Genomic DNA, 21,839 nt, shown 5'->3' with positions numbered 1-21,839 from the left:
TGTGTAAAAGGACAGCTCTCAGAAGTCTATTCTTTTACCAATCAGAACTTGGGGGAGATCTAACTAAGGCTGTGAAGCTTAGCAGGAAGTGGCTTTACCCACTAAGCCATTTCTCTGGCCCTTGATTAGCTTCTTCCTTCAGTGTGAAAGCCAACAGCCCACAGCTTCTGCAGACACCCTGGGACCCCACTCATGTCTGAGCTAACCCCATTTTCTTCAGTGCTGGATTCCACCCTTTCATTGCTCAATAAAGCAGCTCAAGAGCTGGGGCAGGAGGATGGTGAATTCAATACTAGCTTGAATACTCTTCATACACACACTGTTAAGGAATTTCTGTTTAGTTTGGAGCTGGAGACTTACTTTGCAACCAACATTGGTCTGGATCTCATTGCAATCCTCTTTGCTTAGTCTATTGATTGCTAATACAATTTGCATAAAATCCCTATGTCTTATGTTTTTATTTTCTTTCAAGACATGCCTTTTTGTATCTCAGGCTGGCCTCCAAATTGATAGGTCCCTAAAGATAACCTTGAAGTTCTGATCCTTTACTTCCTAAGTTCTTGAATTACAGCCATCCAGCACAATTCCTGACTTGATGTGGATGATGGAACTAGAGGTTCATAAACACTAGCCCACCGTCTTCCAGCTCATATACCCAGCTCCCACACTGGTACTATCATTTAAAAACTACAAAAGAAATAAACCTTAGCATGTTGGCAAATACTTTCAATCCCAGCTCTTGGGAGATGGAGGCATAGGATCAGGAGTTCAAGTCCAGCTTTGAGTACCAAAGATATTGCACACTAACATGATTCAAACCCAGAATATCTCCTCCAAAGCCTGAGGTTGGAGCAGCTCCTCCTTCTCTGCTGACAGGCCCTCCTGTCATGCACAGCTCAGGCCTGAGGATCTCATCCTCTTTAGACTGCCAGCCTACACAGGAAGCCCAGTTTGCTCTGCCTTCTGGGCACACTGACATGAGCGTCTTGGTTTCATTGATGATGTTGCCTTCTGTTGTCTCTTCCACACTGAATTCCTGCCATGGACCCTAAGGTGTCCTTGTTTGTTTGCTTAGTAGTCAGAGCAGTCCCCAGAGGGCACCAGGTCCTGGCACCCCTGAACCCCAGCAAAGACTGTGTTTTTGTGAAAGGAGAGACCTCAAGAAGTGTCTCCTGAGTCCCATATCCAGCCTGCCCCTTGATCCTGTGCATTGCTGTCCCTCCCTGCCCCCTCCCCTGTCACAGGCACTCTCCTGCATCTGGACCTTTGCCCTCCCTCTTTCTTCTCCTGTGACGCTCTCTCTGGTTGGCCTCATCTTCTTCAGCTTTGCTCACATCCCACCTTCTCTGGGAAAGCATTAGAAAGTCCAGTTAGGACTGACAGACCAAGTTAAAATTGTATCCACAGCCCTCCGGCCCTGCTGCCAATGCTCCCTTAGCTAGCTCTACACTCTCCTTGTTTTTTTCTCTGTCCATGTGTTCATTCATGCAGGATAAGAGTGTATCATATGTTTTCTGGATTTTATAAGCAAATCTTTATTTCCTAGATAGATGTAAGCTACATGAGACAAAAGGTCTTTGATTCATTGATAGAGTCTAGATTCATAGAATCAGATGTATTCTCTTGAAGATAGGAAATGAATACATGAAATGAGTAAAATTTTAATATTATATTAGTATTGGCTATAGTAAACTGGATACCTTGTAATTCTATAAATATATGACTTTAAAGTTATTATAAGCATACTACCATTTTTAAGATTTAGATTTATTGTTTTTAATTATGTGTCCTGTGTGTGGTGATGTGTATGTGTGAGCACAGGTGTCCGAGGAAAGTTTGGGTCTTCTGCACCTCCAGGATTAGTGGTTGTGAGCCTCCCAACATGGGTGCTGGGAGCCTCTCTCAGGGTTTTTTTGTAAGAGCAATGGACACTCTTAACGATGAGCCATTGCAGCAGCCTAATATTAATGTTTTCGTGAGAGCAGTATTTGTTCATCTACTAGTGGTCCAGTGGACCTAAAATGAAAACCTTCAAAACCCTTGTCTGTATGGGACAATGTGCGTAGGCTCAACACTTCCGTTCTTCGCCGTCCATGGACACTAATAATGGATTTGATTGGGGCTTAGGGACCAACCACTGTGGCTTCTGAGCAGGAACAGCCCTGAGTCCAGCAGAGGGCAAGTGCACCACCATTAGAAGACCGGTTTGCTTAGGGTTCTACCAGGAGAGATAACACACTCTTATCTCCACCTTCAAGCTTTCAATTTTCCAGCTTTTTGTGCCAAGACCAGGAGTGAGATTGATGGCTATATGTGGGGAAGGACTGGGAAGAATAGGCTGTTTGGAAAGACAGGGGCCCCTAGCAGAGAGGCCTATGTGATTCATACATTAGGATGGGAGACCTTCTCAGATACAGTGTGGTTGAGTGACAGCCAACCAGAGTGTCTTCTCATTGTCTTTCAGGTCAACATCATGATGCGATCTCAAGTCCTCATTTCAGTCCTCTTTCTCCTTTTGCCAAGTAAGTGAGAGGTGAACTAGGGGAGGGGTAGGAGGACAGAGGTTCAGAAGACTCAGTTCCCTGGGCTCTGTATTACGGGTTATGTAGTGATTGAAAAACCAGGATGAAACTGCAGCTCCAGAGAAATTTCTTAACCTACAAGAATTTAAAAATTTATGGCTAAAAAATAAGATCCACAAGTCCGTCAGGTAAGGGGTGAATATATTCAAGTAACGGTGAGTGCATGTACGTGCATGCTATAGTCAGTCAAAGCCTGAGGGATGAAGAAAGGACACGAAAGGGCACCAAACCTTCACTTGGCCAATATACCTTGAAAAGAAAAACACATTCATTTTCAATTATTTAATTAAAAAATCCTAATTGAAAAAATTCTATGATGTAGGGGTAGATAGTGAATTGAATATTAATTCTTTTGAGACTGCTCCCACACACAACAGACAACTGAGAATAACCTCAAGCTTCCCAACAGCAAGATTATAAGTGTGAGCCTCTACACCTGGTATATATTCTAAATTTTACAATCTAACATCTAGGAAGTAAGATTGTGGAAGATTGTTAATTCTTATCAGATATTTCTATAATTTTCTTATGATAGCATGTGTTACATTTGTGATACTAAAAAAATTATTAGGCAAAATCAAGTAATTAGTGTCCCAGTGAGATATATACACATGTTACACACTGCTTTTACAGAACAAGGAACATGGTTTCTCCAACTATATCCCAAACTCATGACCTAGGCCTGAATATAGGTGACCAGTGAGTGAGTCTCGCAGTTCATGGTTTTGTGCTGTTTGCTTATCTGTTTATTCCTGTCCTAGGATCCAACCTAGGGGCTGTCATGGGTGAGGAGAACCTGGTACCCTTGAGCTGCCTCTTCAGCCCCCAGCTCTCCCTTACTGGAGGCAATTGGAAACAGAGACTTTAATCCATCATCTCAACAGATACATATTAAAACTATTATTTTAGGTTTAAAAGTTGTATGGTTTATTTCTTGATTTAACATTCTGATGTTGTGGTCATGCTTTATAAGTGAATGTTCAGTTTCCTGAATGTTATCAACATATAAGATGGGATCCTTGTTCAGGTTTTTTTTTTTTTCTTAATTTTTAAAGATCTGATCCTAAATCCCCAGTCCTCCTGAAGGTATTACAAAACCCATCCTGAACTTGCCCTGCTGGTGCACATCTTTAATCCCAGCACGGGGCAGGTAGAGGCAGGCAGAGCTCTGTGAATTCAGGCAGCCTGTTCTACAACACAGAGTTCTCAATACTGAAGCCAGTCAAGGGTTACATAGCAAGACCTTGTCTCAAAAAAACCAATGAAAGCCATATGAGTAAACAAAAGCCATTCTGAACATTGATATTGAAGTTGGTAAAGTTCTGCCTTTAACCCAGCAATGCTGGAAACAAAACCTGGGCCCTGCTCTTTATACAGGAGAGGTGGCTAATGTCAGTGATTTCATTGTCGGTAGCATTGAGGGGAGTTGAGGGGGGTGTTGAGAGCCAGTCTCATAAGCTCAGGTTGGTCTTGAACACACTAGTTTCCTGACTTCACCTTCGAATTCCAGTTTGACAGGCACCCATCATCATGCACAGCTTCTGTGAAAGCAGTTGTAAAAGTACAAGCCAGCCTGGGCTAGTAGGGCAAGACCCTGTCTAAAAACAAACCAACAGGTCAGGCGTGGTGGTGCATGCCTTTAATCCTGGCAGTCAGAGGGTAGAGTTAGGTGGGTCTCTATGAGTTTCATCTAGCCTATTCTACATAGAGAGTTCTAGGCCTGTGAGAACTACCTAGTAAGCTTTGTCTCAAAAAGAAAAAAAGAAAGAAGGAAGGAAGGAAGGAAGGAAGGAAGGAAGGAAGGAAGGAAGGAAGGAAGGAAGGAAGGAAGGAGAGAAAGAAAGGGAAATAAATACAAAAAGAATTAAAAGGATACAGTGTGGATATAATACAGCAGTGAGTTGCTTATCCACACACATGACCATTACACAATCACACTGAAGAAGAATAAGCTAACAGAAAATGGTTTACAGTGAAGAGGTTAAGCTATGAAAACTCTACAAAGAACAATGCAAAGAGGAGCTGGGGCTAAGCACAACAATGGAGCACTTATCTCCCATGCCCCGGGTTTAATCTGCAGCCAGAAAGGAAAAATGGGAAAGAAACGAAGAAGCATAATCAATTGTAGGAAACTGTGGGTGCTCATTCTCCAATCCACCTTTTGATCACAGCTGCTGCGGATTCTTTCCCAGAAGTGCATGGAGTGGGGGGTCACCCTGTGACACTGCCGTGCACTTATCCAGTGTCTAATGGACTCTCATCCATGTGTTGGGGCCGAGGGGCGTGTGCTTCTGACACGTGTGGACAAACACTTATCTGGACTGATGGCTACAGAATCTCCTACCGGACAAACAACCGCTACCAGCTGAAGGGGCAGCTTCTTCAAGGAGATGTGTCCTTGACAATAGAGAACGCCACTCAGAGTGACAGAGGTCTCTACTGCTGTCGGGTGGAAATGACGGGATGGAAAGGTGTACAGACACTGACCACCTCACTGCAAGTTCAACCCGGTAAGTGTGCCCTGCTGCTTTGCTAGTAATTTGTTCTTTTCCTCGAACAAGGAAACAAGGGTTCTTATAGACATGTTTGTGATTAAACACTTGCTTTTTATTATTTTTTTAGTGATATAGTCTCATGTATCTCAGGCTGTCCTTTGATGGCCATGCCTTCCTGGTTCTCCAGCCTATAGCACTCTGGTCCTGATAATACAGTTGTGTACCACCAACTTGTTTATTTATTTATTTGTTTAAGCCCTAAAATCAACCTTAATTCAAGATCATGAGCTAAGTCAGGACCCAGGTCCTAACCATACTTGGGACAGTCCTGTTGGTCCATAAAACTGCCTCCACTTTCCGTCTATGGGGAGCTTCACTTAAGCTGAAGTGACTTGAATGGAAGGGATCCTCTGCCTCTGAGTTAATTAATGTCTTGTGATATTGAAACTCCTGTTTCTGTTGATTGTTTTGACAGGGTTTCTCTGTGTAGCCCTAGCTGTTCTGGAACTCCTTTTGTAGACCAGGCTGGCCTGGAGCTCACAGAGATCCACCTGCTTCTGCCTCCCAAGCACTGGGATTAAAGGCGTGAGTTACCACACCCTGCCAAAACACCTGTCCTCAACACTGTAAAAGCACAACAGCTCTGACTGGAAAAGCAGGCAATGCAGGATGCTGCTGTGCAGATGAGCTGGCTTTAATGAGGGTCAGCTGACCTTCCTGAGAGCAGATTACATCACAGAGGGAGAGTTCCACTCCATGTCTGCCCTGCCTTGGGCTTTAAAAATAGTCCTCAAATCATGTCACAAAATTTTTATACACAGAAATGGCCACATGGGAAAGTATTTCTCTTCTAACACCTGTTCAGTGGTTACTAGTGATAAATTCATGGAAGCCCCAGTTCTTAAATCACTAGAGTTCCTTCTGATGTGAACATCCTTCTCATAGAAGGAGTTGAAGCGTGAGGATGTCCCTTCTGGTGATATTATTCCCTACCTCCTTGGCTTATACTAACAATAGACACCCGTTCTAACTTGCCTCCATTTTTAAAAATCCAGCACATCATTTTGTAATTGCTCAGCCTCTGCAGTGTGTTACGTACTTTCTTATTTATCTATTTATTTTTGACACTGAATCTCACCGTGTTGTATAGATGGTCAGGATCTCTACAAGTTGATCAGACTAGCCTAACTCACAGATCCAACTGCCCATCTTTTGACCAATGGGATCAAAAGCCTGTTTTACAATGTCCAGCTGCTTGAAATTATTTACAGTGAGCTGTTATCAAGTGTAGAAATTATTTCACAGGCCAGTGTTTAAAAGTCCTCTGGCTAGTCAAAGGGTTCAAAGGTGACACTCTGCTTTATCTTTTAACCACCATTTTTTAAAAAATAATTTCTTATGCTTCTAACACATGGAGCTTCCTCTTCAGGTGTCCTGGGACCCTTATCAGCTCCTTTGGACTTTCCCATCTATGTGGGAGAAAAAACACCCCAAAGCAAGAAAAGTAAAATTCCTGAGCTGGTGATTCTTTCCTGGGTTTATTCTCATAGTGATCTGACTAGATTGTTCACATGCTTGCTTTTCTCTCCATCTCAGAGATTTATACTCTCCAGGGACGGTGTGTTCTGTGCTCAGGCCTCTGCCCACAAGTTAGACTGGTTCAACAATCTAATAGTTTGAATACAATGATGTGAACAGTTTTATTACAGTACAGCCACACTCACTCCTTGCTAAGTTATCAGCAGTGACTTTCAAGCTGACTGACATGAGTTCTTGCTCTGGAATACCTATGCTTCAGTTCCTGAGTCCAAGACACTTACTATCTGGCCCTTTATAGGAAAGGGGCTTGAAGGCCCATGAGATGGCTCAATGGGTGTCTTAGCTATGGTTTCTATTGCTGTGAAGAGACACCCTGACCATGGCAACTCCTATAAAGGAAAAACTTTTAATTGGGGTGGCTTACATTATCATCATGGTGTGACATGATAATGTGCAGGCAGACATGGTTCTGGAGAAGGAGCTGAGAGTCCTACATCTTGACCTGCAGGCAACAGGAAGTCAACTGTCTCACTGGGTGTAGTTTAAGCATAGGTATGATATCTCAAAGCCTGCCTCCACAGTGACACACTTCCTCCAACAAGGCCACACCTATTTCAAAAAGGCCATACCTCCTCCAACGAAGTCACACCTCCAAATAGTGCCACTCCCTTTCAGGGCCATTTTCTTTCAAACCACAACAGTGGGTAAAAGTGCCTGTGGCCAAAGTTGATCACCTGAGTTCAATTCTTGCAGCCAACTTGGTAGAAGGTCAAGTTGTCCTCTGACCTTAACACATTGGCCATGGAAAATTACACACACACACACACACACACACACACACAGAGAGAGAGAGAGACAGAGACAGAGAGACAGAGAGACAGAGACAGAGACAGAAAGACACAGAGATAGAGAGACAGAGACAGAGACAGAGAGACACAGAGACAGAGAGAGAGAGAGACAGAGACAGAGAGACATAGACAGACAAATAGACAGAGACAGAGACAGGGAGAGCAACAGAAATACATTTTTTTTTTATTTTAAAAGCAGGCTGAACTCTACTTCCATTGGTTTCCCGCATGTAACAAGTGAACATGTTTCTTCTTGTTCTTTGACAGTGAAAACTGTCTCAATTCAAGTGGCATCACATCCATTAAAGAGGAGTATTCAAAGGAGTAGTCCCCAGGTCCCAGGGTTTTATTTTGTAGTTGGCAGAGTTAGGATGGACAGAAGCTGCTTACATGGAAACTGTCAGCTGACAAAAGTACTGTGTGCACCTTCTGGACTTCTCCATGGACTGTCCTTCCTAGTACTGTCTTCCCTGAATTCCAGTCTGGGATTTCTGTGTGCTCTCAGAACACCAGTAAGCTGTTGGATTCACTCAGCACTGTTTTTTGTTTGTTTGTTTTTGTTTTTGTTTTTTGTGAATTCCAGGTTAAACCTGCCTTGTCCCAATATCAGATCTGCAATGCTTCAAGATCTGAAAACTTAGCCAGGCGGTGGTGGCGCATGCCTGTAATCCCAGCACTGGGGAGGCAGAGGCAGGTGGATCTCTGTGAGTTCGAGGCCAGCCTGGTCTACTGAGCGAGATCCAGGACAGGTACCAAAGCTACACAGAGAAACCCTGTTTTGAGAAAAAAAAAATCTGAAACCTCTTGGGCATGCCTTGTTAATATATCTGGAAAATTCAAAAGTATTCATACACAGAATATCAATAGTTTATAAACCTTCCTATAAGCTATAAACTATGTATATAAAGTGTATGCATATGAATGCCACATCTATCCACATTTAGATTTGAGTCCTGTCTGTGAGCTATACGTAAATTTTACAAAATTTTCAGAATTACCCAAATTCTGAAACTCCTGGTACCAAAAATGTTTGGATAAGGAATATTCACACTGTTTCTCTTAGATTGAAAGAAACCATAGATGACTGTGCCTCTTCTCTACTCAAATGTGCAAATCCTTTAGTGTTGGGCCTTGCATGGGAACTCCTGTGGGCCAACTAGCCTTGTTAGCCTTATGATGCAATGCTGTGTGGTGTGTCCTCTCAGAACTGACTGTATTGAACATGCTGAGTCTGTAGTCTGTGGATGAAGTCAGTCACCACTGAGAGTAGTCCCAGCCCCCATACCTTCTCAGTGTCACAGAGATGCTTAGAGATCTGAGGATCTGACACCTGTCATTTATACAGTGTGTTCTTAGGAAAATGGGCTCTGTTCTCATCTCCATGTTGTCTGTGCGGCTGCCTTCTATTGAGGAGCTGTCTCCATTGCCCTGCCCTGACCCATCCTGTTTGGTCAATGACAAAGAACAGAAGTGCAGGAGATGAGCCTCTCTGGGGACAGCGTCTCCCTGGTGTGCTAGAGAGTGGGTGGAGTGAAGGCTCTTTTTTCTTCTTGCTTGACTGACCCTTATTTTTACATTGATTTCTAAATTCAGGAGTTCCAACAAGTTCTTCAAGGAGACTCACAATTCCAGGTAGATTCAAACCTACCAGTAGACCCAGACCTACTCCAACAAATTCCATAACAACTCTAAGGAAACCCAAAACTACTCCAAAGAAACCCATCACTACTCCAAGACCAAAAACAACCAAAAAACCCACAACTACTCCAAAGAGATCCACAACTACCACAAAACGCACAACTACTCCAAGGAGACCCACAACTACCACAAAACCCACAACTACTCCAAGGAGACCAGCAACTACCAGAAAACCCACAACTACTCCAAGGAAACCAGCAACTACCACAAAACCCACAACTATTCCAAGGAGACCCTCAACAGCCATAAAACCCACAACTACTCCAAGGAGACCAGCAACTACCACAAAACCCACAACTACTCCAAGGAAACCAGCAACTACCACAAAACCCACAACTATTCCAAGGAGACCCTCAACAGCCATAAAACCCACAACTACTCCAAGGAGACCCACAACTACCACAAAACCCACAACTACTCCAAGGAAACCAGCAACTACCACAAAACCCACAACTACTCCAAGGAGACCATTAACTACCACAAAACCCACAACTACTCCAAGGAGACCCACAACTACCACAAAACCCACAACTACTCCAAGGAAACCAGCAACTACCACAAAACCCACAACTACTCCAAGGAGACCATTAACTACCACAAAACTCACAACTACTCCAAGGAGACCAGCAACTACCACAAAACTCACAACTACTCCAAGGAGACCAGCAACTACCACAAACCCCACAACTACTCCAAGGAGACCCTTAACTACCACAAAACCCACAACTACTCCAAGGAGACCAGCAACTACCACAAAACCCACAACTACTCCAAGGAGACCAGCAACTACCACAAAACCCACAACTACTCCAAGGAGACCCTCAACAGCCATAAAACCCACAACTACTCCAAGGAAACCAGCAACTGCCACAAAACCCCCCACAACTACTCCAAGGGGACCCACAACTACCACAAAACCCCCCACAACTATTCCAAGGAGACCCTCAACAGCCATAAAACCCACAACTACTCAAAGGAGACCCTCAACTACCATCAAATCCACAAGTACCACAAAACACACAACTGCTTCAACAAGACCCACAAATGCTCCAAAAACAACTAAAATCTCTAACTCTACTCCTCCACCACCAGCAAACACACAGACTCCAAAACCAGGTAAAACCCAATGTGGTTCAGTAATCAGAGGCCTTCTCATGGGGTGATGTAGGACATACTGGACAGAAAGGCAGTCATAAGTATGATCTAGGTGAAGCGTTCTTAGATAGATTCCTAACAATGACTTCACAATGACTTTTACATGCACCCTCTGCTCTGCTGTAAGAATTTGAACATGGAGGACATCTGTCTCTTTATATGAGATTCTCTGGGGATTCACTACTAGCCATACTTAGGTGGATAATTGATCTAGGATAGCTGATGAGGATGGTGGGAATCTGGTCCAACTGGATATGACTTTCTGATGAAAAACTAAAGAATGACTAAGAACTAGGGTCAGGGTAGGGAGACTCTTGACCCTTTACATTCATTCTGGAATTCGTCCATCCAGCTGAGGCCACAGTTCAGGGAAGCTATCATTTAGTATTTCCTGAGCATTAAGCAGTATGGTACTTGCTTCATGATGCAGTGGTTAATTCTCAGTCACTTGTGTTCTATATAGCTGTGACCTATCCCTGTTTTATAGTGACAGGAACTGACAGAGTCAGAAAGTTCACAATGAAACATACAAAGACAGAAAGTGGCTTAGACTTTGTCCCTGTTCACTTGGGTTGGAAGCTGGTTCTTCTGAGTCCAGAGTCAGATCTCCTGCCATGGGCTCTGAGATTTGTTTGGAAGGTTTGCCTTGTATTCAAATCTTCACTGAAGAAGACTCCATAAGTCTCCCTTTTACTTCAAGGATCTTTTAATTTATTTGTGAAACAGGAAAATTCAAAGAGACGTTTTTCATACTGATGATTTTACACATTGTAGTTAAAGTCCTTAGGAAAGGCAGCATGTTCAAGCTTGGGCTGGAGAGATGGCTCCATAGCTAAAGCAAGCATCGTTCTTGAGGACATTCAGAGTTGGTTCCAGGCACCCATGTTGAGCAGCTCACAAATGCCTATAATTCCACTTCCAGGGGATCTAAGAACTCTGGTCTCCATAAGCATTTGCAATTAAGTGCAGAAACCCATACACAGATGGCATATGCATATACATGCAATTTAATATATAATAAACTTTATGCATATGCTTTGGCTGATACCCTAAAATTCATACTTCAAATTCCCACAGAAATGAATTTAGACTTAATAGTAATGAATAGTTTTTTGGAGATGGGAAAAAGATTGGCATCCAAAGACAAGATGGGTCCAAATCTTCAGCATCCACGAGGGAAGATAAAGTAGCAGTTAGAGACACATAAAGCTTCCTACAACCCATCCATCCCCTGAGGTTAAGGCTGGATTCTATGAGCAGCAGAAGGGTCACTGATTTTTTGTTGTTTTGTTTTGTTTTGTTTTGCTATCTGATGAGAGGTGTTGATTTCCTTGCTTCCCATTGGACTGTGGGTACATCAACCAGGATGACTCTGAGGGACTGGGCTATAAGCTGAGGTTGCAATAGGCTTTAGGATATAATTGGGATTTTAGAGAATAGGATTTGTAAGAAAACCACTTTGTTGCAGGCAGCTGCACACACTGGAGAACTGTGAGATCTCTCAGGATTGACAGAATTTTTCAGTGCTTAGTTTCTGTCTGCTTCAAAGGATGGGATCATGGGCTGAGTTTGGAGAATGTGGATAAGTTACTGACTTCATGGAAAACAGATTTAGAAAAGTAGTGACAGCTGATGTGATCATGTGACCAGCTGGGGCAGTATTCTCTGAGTTTTATTTTGTTGAGACAGGATCTTAACTTGGCTGGTATGGAACTCATGATGTAGATCAAGCTTGCCTTGAAGTCACAGAGATCTTCCTGCCTCTGCCTCTGCCTCTAGTGATAAAAGGTAGTTGCCACCATGCCTGCCAGTGTTGAATTAAAATTTTATCTTGTTTCATATTTGAGTCACTCTTATACCTGGAAAGTCTTGCTTAAGGTCCTAGGTCACAAACAGAGCTCAGACTGTAGATGGTACCTAAACCTAGTAATTGCCTTTGGCTCCCTGGAAGTGAGCCTCCAGTGAGTAAAAATGTAAGCACTGTAGTGTGAGAACTGAGGAGGCCTATGAGTCATCCAACTTCACTCATGCTGGGCAAAGTCCTTGGCAGTAATTGGGACTCCCATAGACCTGTGCTATTTCCACTCGTTGTTTGGGCATCCTGTATGTGTGTGCTGCCAGCAGATAATGTCTGTCATTTGCTAAAATTACAAATGGATAATCATTTCAAGAATAAAATGAAGGGCTTACTGTTAGGATGTAAAGCATTTGTTTATTGCTGTAATTCAGCAGAATGAGAATGCTATACATACAGATTTTAGAAACCATAAAAATTATAATTTGTTCTTAAAAAAAAAAGGTATTTCAGAAACATCCCAATATGTGAATGGAGTTTGGTGACTCTCCTGCCACACGAAATCCCAATCTTCACATCATATGTGACACGTCAACTTGTGGGTGATATTATAAGTGATTGCTGAAGCAATTCGGACCCAAGCCAAGGCACACTGATTATACTGGATAAGAAAACACACAAGCTGTTATGGATGTCATGGTAGTTCCACTGAGTGGAGTCATCCTGACCTTTCAGTGTGTGTATAGTCTTTGTGCACTTACTATCCTTAGCTAATATGGAAGTATAGATAAGGTAAGACCTTAGACTCTTTCCAAACTAAATGCTCTGGTTCCCTTAAATTTGTAGATATACTCGGGCATTTACATGTATTATCTACAGAGAGAGAGAGAGAGACAGAGAGAGACAGAGAGTCAGAGACAGACAGAGAGAAGGGAAGAGAAGAGAAAGGAAGAAGAAGGAGGAGGAAGAGAAGCAGGAGGGAGGAGGAGAAGCAGAGAGCAGGAGGAAGAAGAGGACGAGGAGGTTGAGGAGAAGGAGGAAGAGAGGAGAGAGTTTTCCATGAAGCCAGAACAGAAGGGCTCAGATGTGCAACTTCCTAGATAAATTTAACAAAATACTAGTATTCAGTGTGATGCTCTGCGTGTCTGTAGTTTTTGATCATGTTATTTAAGTTTCAATCACAGAAGCTATTGTGAATATGTATAGTGTCTATAATGCAAACCTAACATTTTTCTAATGACAGTTTCATTCTTTTTTAGCAGTTTACACCGACACTGTGACATCTTCACACCGCCCTTGGAATAATCACACTGTAAGCACATCCCTCCCTGTGTTAATAGTGAGATTCACTTGTCTGTCTTCCTGGAATCATGTTGCATTTAAAGACTTTGTAAATCAATTTAGTTCGCAGACTCTTGTCTCAAAAGAAGAAGAAGAAATAGAAGGAAAGAAAAAGAGTCAAGCATAGTTGTTTATTCCTTTATCATAGGATTCAGGAAGCTGACACAGGAGATATACCAAGTTTCAGGATAGCCTAGACTACCAAGTCAGCTTGAGCTACACAGTGAGACCATGTCTCAAAGATCCCAGAGAGACAGACAGTAGTAAATGTATGATATAAATACATTGAAAAGAAGAGAAGAATTTGACTCTAAAAATGGGTGTTAGGAAGCAAGTTTGTTAGAGATGTCCAATAAATGATACTATACAAAGCAATGGAGAGAGGTAAAGGCACAGAGAGAAACAAACTGACTGATTTTCTATGGTTAAAATAAAAAGAATGAGCTAACTAGAGGAGAATAAACATATGTATTCTAGTGCAGTATCAGAAACCATCATGCCATGTTGAGAGTATTGCTAATTGAGCAGACTTGTACTGTTTTTAACACAACCCTGCATGGTGAAGCTGTACCTGAGCTTGGTTAACTGTGCAGGGATCTTTACAGCAAGAAGAAATAATTCAGAATTAAATTCAAAACAAGAAATAGCAGCATCTGGACTCTGAAGCTGTCAATCTGGCTCTAGGTGCATTGAGAACAGCACACAGAGATCACATTTGCGTGCTTGTGTCTAGGTTTTTAGTTTGTTTTTGAGACAGGGGCTCCTGGAGATCAGGCTGGCCTTGCATTCTCTGTGGAGTTGAAAATGATCATGAACTCCAGGACCTACTGTCTTTACTCAAATCCTGGAATTACAGGTGTGCACCCCCATGCCTAGGAACAGCAGTATAAATTTTAAACCTGTAGATCAACTTCCTGGATTCTATCTCCTGAAGAGATTGAAAAAAAAAAAACATATGGGAAGATAAATGAAAAAGGATAGCCATTGCTGCCATTCATAATCAGGAAAATTTTATGAAGTAAAATTCCATGTGGGCATGGTGGACCTGCCTGTGATCCAGGCAGTCAGGGAGGTGTAGGCAGGAGGATCAGAAGTTCATCCTATTGGCTGCATAGTGAGTGCCAGGCCAGCCTAGGATACAGGAGACCCTGTCTCAAAACCAACGAACATTACTTTATATCTCTACAGTGTTTGTCCAGAAGGACCCGAGAATTCCCTTTCCCACTGAACATGTTTGAGGACATAGAGACAGAGCTCACAGAGCTTAACTAACTTGTCCATGGTCTCCCTGACTAGGCAGAGGAGCCAGGATTGTGACTCCAGAGAAGAGGCTCATACAGAGATCGGGCTCATTCAGGATGAGGCTCATCCAGGGGCAAAGACCTGGTCTCTGATCCTCCCTTTCCTTGAAGTTAAACTCAACCCCTCGACTCTGTTTAGGGTTGGTAGATGAGTACTAAGCTATTAGAGGGGCCTCACCTGCTGCCCAGCCTGTCTCCTACTTATTCCAGTATGTGCTGATCCCTGATCACCTGCACCAGGGCACTAGGGGCGATTCTGCATTTCTGTCTGATCACAAGCTGTTTATCAGGCTGCATCCAGGAGCAGCTTCTTCTGAATGGTTCATAAAGATGTAGATTTTGCCGTGCATGGGGATCCATGGTTTTAATCCTACCCACTAGGGGGCAGAAGCATGTGCATCATGGCATTAGAAGCCAGCCTGGGGGGGTTGGGGATTTAGCTCAGTGGTAGAGCACTTGCCTAGCAAGCACAGGGCCCTGGGTTCCTGGGTTCCTTCCTCAGCTCTGGCAAAAAAAAAAAAAAAGGAAAAAAAAGGAGCCAGCCTGGCAGCCTGGTTGTCATACAGAGTTCCAAGCTACCTGTGGCTACAAAGTGAGATTTAAAAAAAAAAAAAAAAATCCAGAATTGCCTTTTACAAGACAATTAGGATCTGTGAGGAAAGACCAGGCTCAGCAAATGAGCACATATGGGCAACATCACAGCATTGACTTAGATAGGAGCCATTGTTTTTCTCAATGGAGGAAGAACCTACTGAATATTAATGCAGATATAATCCCTCAGAAGATATGCAACCATGTTGTCACCTCAGACTTCCTAGAAAACTTTTTCATCCTTCTCCTAGACATTTTGAAGTTTACATTGTCTAAGAGTTGCACAACTTAGTACCAGTTCAGGTTGTCTGAGTTTACTGACATGTTCTATTCTATTTAAACACATGTTCTCACCATGCGGCCCTGGCTGTCCCAGAACTGCTATGTAGACCAGACTGTCTTGGACCTCTCAGGTGGTCTTCTGCCTCTGCCTCTCAAATACTGGGAATCCAGGTGCGCACTCCCACTTACTTGCATATTCTAGAGTAGCCATAGGAAACAGAGGGAAAAGTCTAGGTTGAAGTCCAGGATGGGTTTTCTGCTCATCTCATTTGGAGCCTCTTCAATGTTGATGTTTCCTTAGGAAGTGGTCCCTACACCAAGCCCCCTGAAGATCCCCACCAAGGGCCTCTACATCGGCATCTCTGTGTCTGTTGTGCTGCTGCTTCTCATGAGCATCCTGATAATCATAAGTGAGTAACTCTATCGAGCTTTCAGTGTTAGCAATGGGAGTGGGTCTCCCTGATTAATGATCGCAAAATCCAAGGAAGGTTGGCAGAGCGAAATCTTTTACCCCTGTAGCATAGTGCAAAGCCAATTTAAATCCACCAAACAAAGTGGGGGTCCTGCTGGGCCTTCAACTCTGAAGCGAAGAGGTCCTGAGCCTGTCTCTGAGTGCTCAGAGCTTGGCCTTGCATTCTTCTGAGACTGGCCCTGTAACACAGTGCAGTGACTAGGGAAAATGCGTCTGAGCATAGATTTTGATCCTAAGAAAATGCTTACTCTACAGCTCTTCTTGCCAAATGGAGTCTTTCAAGATGGCACTTCCTCTGTCTTATTTAGCCCTTTGCTAGAAGACAGTATGTTTCATGTATATTTCTCAGACCAAGGAACTAGAACAAGGATTCTCAGCCACTCTGACTGCCTTCAAGAAACTCCACATGCCATGGAGTTCACATGCATATGACTCCTCTGTGTTCCCCAATCTAAGATACATATAGTAGTCTCCTCTGGATCCCAGGAATGTGTTAGGACCTACTGTGCACTGAGATTGTTTCTAACACTTGGGGCATGGTCAGTGAGCACTGTTACAGTACCATCAAGATTTATGTTTCATATAACTTGTAAATTTAAATACTGGTGGCTCTTTTCCTAAGTACCACTGATTGTTTGATGTGTTTCCTTTGGAGTTTTTGAGACAGGGTCTTGTACATCCCAGGCTGGCATTGAACTTACAGTGTAGCTGAGGCTGGTGATGACTTTTTTTAATCCTTCTTCCATCACCACCCATGTGCTTGTTTTATGCTTCAATTGTTGGTCATGTCAACAAAAAAAATTAAACTCAAGTTTTCCTTAAATAAATTTAATATGGGCCTGGAAAGATGGTTCAGCACTTAGGACCATGTATTGCACTTACAGAGGATGTGAGTTCCATTCCAGCTCTTGAGTGGGTGACTTGTAACTACCTTAAGTACAGCTCCATTGGATGCCTCCAGGAAATGCCTCCCATTTATCAGGATCCTGAACTCTAGTGCACATACTCACCCAGGCACAGGAAAAGGCACACTTGAGTGCTCTAGCATGCACAGAGAGAGAGAGAGAGAGAGAGAGAGGAGGAGGAGGAGGAGAAGGAGGAGGAGGAGGAGGGGAGAGAGAGAGAGAGAGAGAGAGAGAGAGAGAGAGAGAGAGAGAGAGAGAGAGAGACACTGTGGAACAATAGTTTGCAGTACAGGATGAGAGCTGGATGGTAAAGTTTCTCCTAGCCTGGGGAATCTGGTTTTTTTCCCCCATGATGATATTTATGAATGTTCTGGAACGCCTGTTTAATAGAAGAGGCAAATGAAACATTGGGAAGAGAAACTATATGACTAATGCTAAACAGAGTTCTTTCAGGATGGAAGCCAGACTTCATGACCCTCTCATGCTGAGTTTGTGGGCATGCACACTGTCTTTCTGTCTGTGTAGTCCACTCCCTGTGTAAGACCCTCAGCTGTCAACTGTTCAAGACCCCACACATAAGCTCATTACTTCCCTGTTTCACATGACTGGGCCGAAAATAGAGAGCAAGAATATGGCTGCCAGCTTTCAGGATGATTCCCTTCATTATTTAGAACTTGTTTATTCATAATGATTATTTAAGCTGGCCCTGGGGCCATCTGCCCATAATCCCAGGACTCAGGCTACTGATACAGAAGGATGACAGGTCATGGCTAGCTTAACCTACAATCACAAGATAATGTCTAAAAGGGGAATATAAATTGTATAAAATACTACAGATATGTTCACTTTCTTAGCCCAAAATTGTTTATTCTCCCCTGAGGGAGGGTGGCTACTGGAAGTCTTTGACAGGAAATGGAGAGTGAGGAATAAGTGGTTACACACTTCCTGAGCAACACTGCAGGAGGAGCCAAGGCCAGGATAGTGCTGCTTTAGTGACATTTTTAAAGGGTTTTTGATGGAGGAGACCATTAATTGGACCTTGTGTCTCAAGTTGCCTGGTGATTTCATGTTTAGCTAATTTTACAAACCTAGACTTCATTTTTTTTTCAGTGAAAGACAATTTACCAGTGTCACTCTATGTGCATTAAGAATGCTATATGGGTTAGTGCACCAATCCTCGAACGAAGGAAAGATACCTCCTGTGGGGTACAGGAATGAATGAGCCTCCCATGGTTACTGGGGAATTGTTCTATTAAAGATAATACCCTTGATTAGAAAAAATATGAATGTTTTTGATGACATGTTCAATTTTCCTTTTAACTCCTCCTAACTCCCCCGACTCCATTTCAGAGTACAGACACATGAGAAAGAAGAGGAAGTCAGAAGTGTAAGTTTTCGTGGCTTGTGTCCACTGCTTTGGAACTTGAAGTCTTGTAGATTTCTCCTTGTTCTTTTCTTTCTTTTCCTTTTCTCCTCCTCTTTCTCCCATTCCTTCCCCTTTTTATTTACTTATTTTTTTAAATTATGTATACAGTGTTCTGTATGTATGTATGTCTGCACACCAGAAGAGGGCAGCAGATCTCATTACAGATGGTTGTGAGCCACCATGTGATTGCTGGGAATTGAACTCGGGACCTCTAGAAGAGCAGTCAGTGCTCTTAACCTCTGAGCCATCTTTCTAGCCCTATTTACTTATTTTTAATGAAAGTGTTTTTCATATTGCATATTTTGGTCATGTTCCTTTTCACCCAACAACTTCTCTTGAATGACACTGCTTCCTACACACCCTACATTATGTTCTCTCTTTTTTTTCAACAAAGGGAAAAAACATATAAAACCCATAATACAAAAATGAGGATAAAAACAAAACAAAAAAGACTGTTTCCTGTCAGTTGTCACATTGCTCCTCTGAGCTTTCTGACCCCAAGTCATTTCCATACTTGTCCATGTGCTACTGACGTACTCAAAGAAAAGCTTTGTCCCATCTTCTTTGTTCTTCTTGTGTTCTTCATGTGGCTGACAGGATCTGCATTTCAGTAGTATAGGTGGCCATTGGCTCTATATTTCTGTTGTAGAGATGGCCATTGACTCTATATTTCAGTAGTAGAGATGGCCATTGGCTCTACATTTCAGTAGTAGAGATGGCCATTGACTCTATATTTCAGTAGTAGAGATGGCCATTGACTCTATATTTCAGTAGTAGAGATGGCCATTGGCTCTACATTTCAGTAGTAGAGATGTGGAGGATTGGCTCTACATTTCAGTAGTAGAGATGGCCATTGACTCTATATTTCAGTAGTAGAGATGGCCATTGACTCTATATTTCAGTAGTAGAGATGGCCATTGACTCTATATTTCAGTAGTAGAGATGGCCTTTCAATAAAAGACAAAACTCCACTCTGTCAAAACACTAGCCATGAGTTAGTCAGTCTGTTTTCTTCTCTGATTTGCTGCAGGCTACTGTGACTACCAGAGTAAAAGACCCCCTGCCCAAGCTGATAGGAAAGGATGGTCCTCAGACACCAGCAGCTCTCTCTCCAAATTAGTCCCTTTCCCTATCATGCCTGATGTTTTTGTTCATGTGATGTATGTAAGTACTCACTGTACTGTAGACTTTGCAGCTGTTTCCGGACCACTAGCCCCTGTGGAAAGGCCCTGCTTTGATGCTTTACATATTTCCCCATCTGTGTTAGTGTTAGAGTGTGCAGATGCTATGCAGAGAACTTATTGATTTTTTATTGTGGTAGCAGATGGTGGTGGTGGTAGTGTATGTGTGTGCGTGTGTATACATGCAGGATCCATGGCACCTGTGCAGGCCAGAGGACAACTGTGTGAAGCTGGCTCTCTTCTTCCACGTTTCCAAGGATCCAGGGATCTAGCATGGGTCACCAGACCCTCGTAACCCTTTCCAAGTGTCACAGTCCTAAGCTGTAAATACATGAGTCATTCACTGCTTAGCCCAGTTCCAAAATGCATATCTTGATTAGGTAACTCCGTTTGACATTAGGTATCTGTCTTTTTAGACTTTCCACATTTGTGTTCTATTACATGAATATCCAGATTGATGCCAATATGAATTATTATTGTTTTAATGTTTCTTAATTTCTCTGGTTTTTATGAAGCAAACTTTTCTATGAATTAATATCAGGTCCCTATATGGTGCTATTCATTCCCTGTTACCATTTTGGGAATGGGGCTCCTGCCCTCCTGAATACCCAGTCTTGCTAAATCATAAATGAAAACTGCTCAGACCTGAAAAGTGACTTGCTTGTTCTTTTTTTTCAACAACTCTCTCCACAGCTCAGTCGTCTTCCATGCTTACCAGAATGAAACTTTTCAATCTACAGTGCAACCGCAAGCCGAGGACAAGTTTGACATCATCAACGACAGTTTTCATTCAAAGATTAAATCCTAGCTGTCCTCTGAGGGGCCATCATCCCAGGACTGCGGAAGAAAGTAATGGAATATAACCACACCGTTAAATTTGTCCTGTGGCAGTTCATCTGCTGTTCCCACTTGGAGCAGGAGAGAAGAGAATGGCCCTCTAGTAGGTCATAGGCAGTCACTGTTAATATAGTGCTTAGTCTCATCACACACCGGGGACTGTCCTCTCAAGCATGAATACTTTAGAATTTCTTGTGTTCTTCAGATGCCATGAGTTGTGTCCATGAGAGACAATCATTGGTAATGCAGGAAATGACCTTCAATCTTGGTTACTAAATCCATCAGGAAGAGGATTTAAAAGTAAAATGAAATAAAATAAAATAAAATAAAAGTAGGGAGGGCAAGACTTAATTTAGAAGTATTTCATGATTATGTTTTATTGTAACTCAAAATGCTGTTTTCCTCACTTTCTACAAAGGGAATGAAATCATGGGAGCTGCAGGTTTAACTTCTCTGGTAGATAATAGGAATCTAGAAGTGTGTGTGCTTTCTCACAGCTCTGGAAATACGATGCATTATGATGTGGTTGATCTTAGGATAGGGATGGGTGTTCCATGTCAGGAGAGGTTGCCATGGTGAGAATGGACCAGGCAGACATCAGGGAAGAAAATAGTGGACAAGGACTGAGTTCATTAGTGCTGTTTCCACTGCAGTCTGACTTGGTGCTCAGTGTCCTGTCCTCACCCACTGGACTCTGAATTAGGTGCTAGAAGGAGACAATGCAGAAATGAAGGGGAAAGGAGGGAGCAGGACCCAGGCTCTCTGCCTGAGGGAAGTCCTGTTCCAGGAGTGACGGGGTTTGGGACTACCACTGGTTTCATTCAGAGTTCCTAGTTTATAACTGCCTCCAGATCATATTTATATTTAATTTATTTCATAAAGAAAAAGTATTTCCATAGTGAATACCATCAATGAAATACTTGGTTTTGCTAGAGTTAACAAAAGCTGTCGTATTGATGATATCTTCATTAACATTTTGGTTGTTGAGAAGATCTGATTTTCAAGGCAGTATAAATTTCTATATAAGTTTTCTGCCTCCTGATTTCTGGTTCCCCCAGTAGTCCTCTCTCCCTATATGCCTTCTATGGCAACTTTACACAGACACACACACACACACACACACACACACACACACACACACACTAACTAAAATGAAGTATAATTTAAAATTTTAAATAATAAAATAGAATAAGGTAGAAAAGGCCAATGATTAAATGCTGATTTATTGATTTATTTAGTGATTTACCTAAAGCACTGTTTGTATTGACCGTTTGCCAAGAATGACTTCACTTGTTACCTGCAACAGAATAATCTGGAGAAACAGCTGAAGTAATGGGTCATTGACCTTGACAACTTGCTGACTGTCACACGTGTTTCTCTAAAATCTTGCT

At 42.6% G+C, this 21,839-nt stretch overlaps 1 protein-coding gene across 1 annotated transcript; it reads left to right on the top strand.

Moving 5' to 3' along the window:
* The first annotated feature begins 1,924 nt into the window (after nucleotides 1-1,924).
* LOC118588634 (hepatitis A virus cellular receptor 1 homolog) lies at nucleotides 1,925-21,571 on the top strand. Its single transcript, XM_036195205.1, has 8 exons — nucleotides 1,925-1,975; nucleotides 2,465-2,522; nucleotides 3,344-3,381; nucleotides 4,711-5,092; nucleotides 13,375-13,424; nucleotides 15,929-16,037; nucleotides 18,355-18,391; nucleotides 20,305-21,571. Exons 1-8 carry the CDS (start codon nucleotides 1,925-1,927, stop codon nucleotides 20,417-20,419), a joined length of 840 nt encoding a protein of 279 aa, XP_036051098.1. The 3' UTR covers nucleotides 20,420-21,571.
* The last annotated feature ends 268 nt before the right edge of the window (nucleotides 21,572-21,839 follow it).

Source organism: Onychomys torridus, chromosome 8, assembly GCF_903995425.1.
Source record: "Onychomys torridus chromosome 8, mOncTor1.1, whole genome shotgun sequence".
In the NCBI taxonomy this organism is placed as follows: Eukaryota; Metazoa; Chordata; class Mammalia; order Rodentia; family Cricetidae; genus Onychomys; species Onychomys torridus.
This window is presented reverse-complemented; position numbering and strand designations above follow the sequence as displayed.

What these genes read in the sequence shown, in the direction of transcription:
- LOC118588634 (XM_036195205.1), top strand. Translation starts at nt 1,925, where the DNA reads ATGGACACTCTTAACGATGAGCCATTGCAGCAGCCTAATATTAATGTT. An exon ending in CTCACTGCAAGTTCAACCCG is followed by an intron (nt 5,093 to 13,374) that starts GTAAGTGTGCCC and finishes CTTTTTTAGCAG; the next exon opens with TTTACACCGACACTGTGACA. An exon ending in GAGCATCCTGATAATCATAA is followed by an intron (nt 16,038 to 18,354) that starts GTGAGTAACTCT and finishes ACTCCATTTCAG; the next exon opens with AGTACAGACACATGAGAAAG.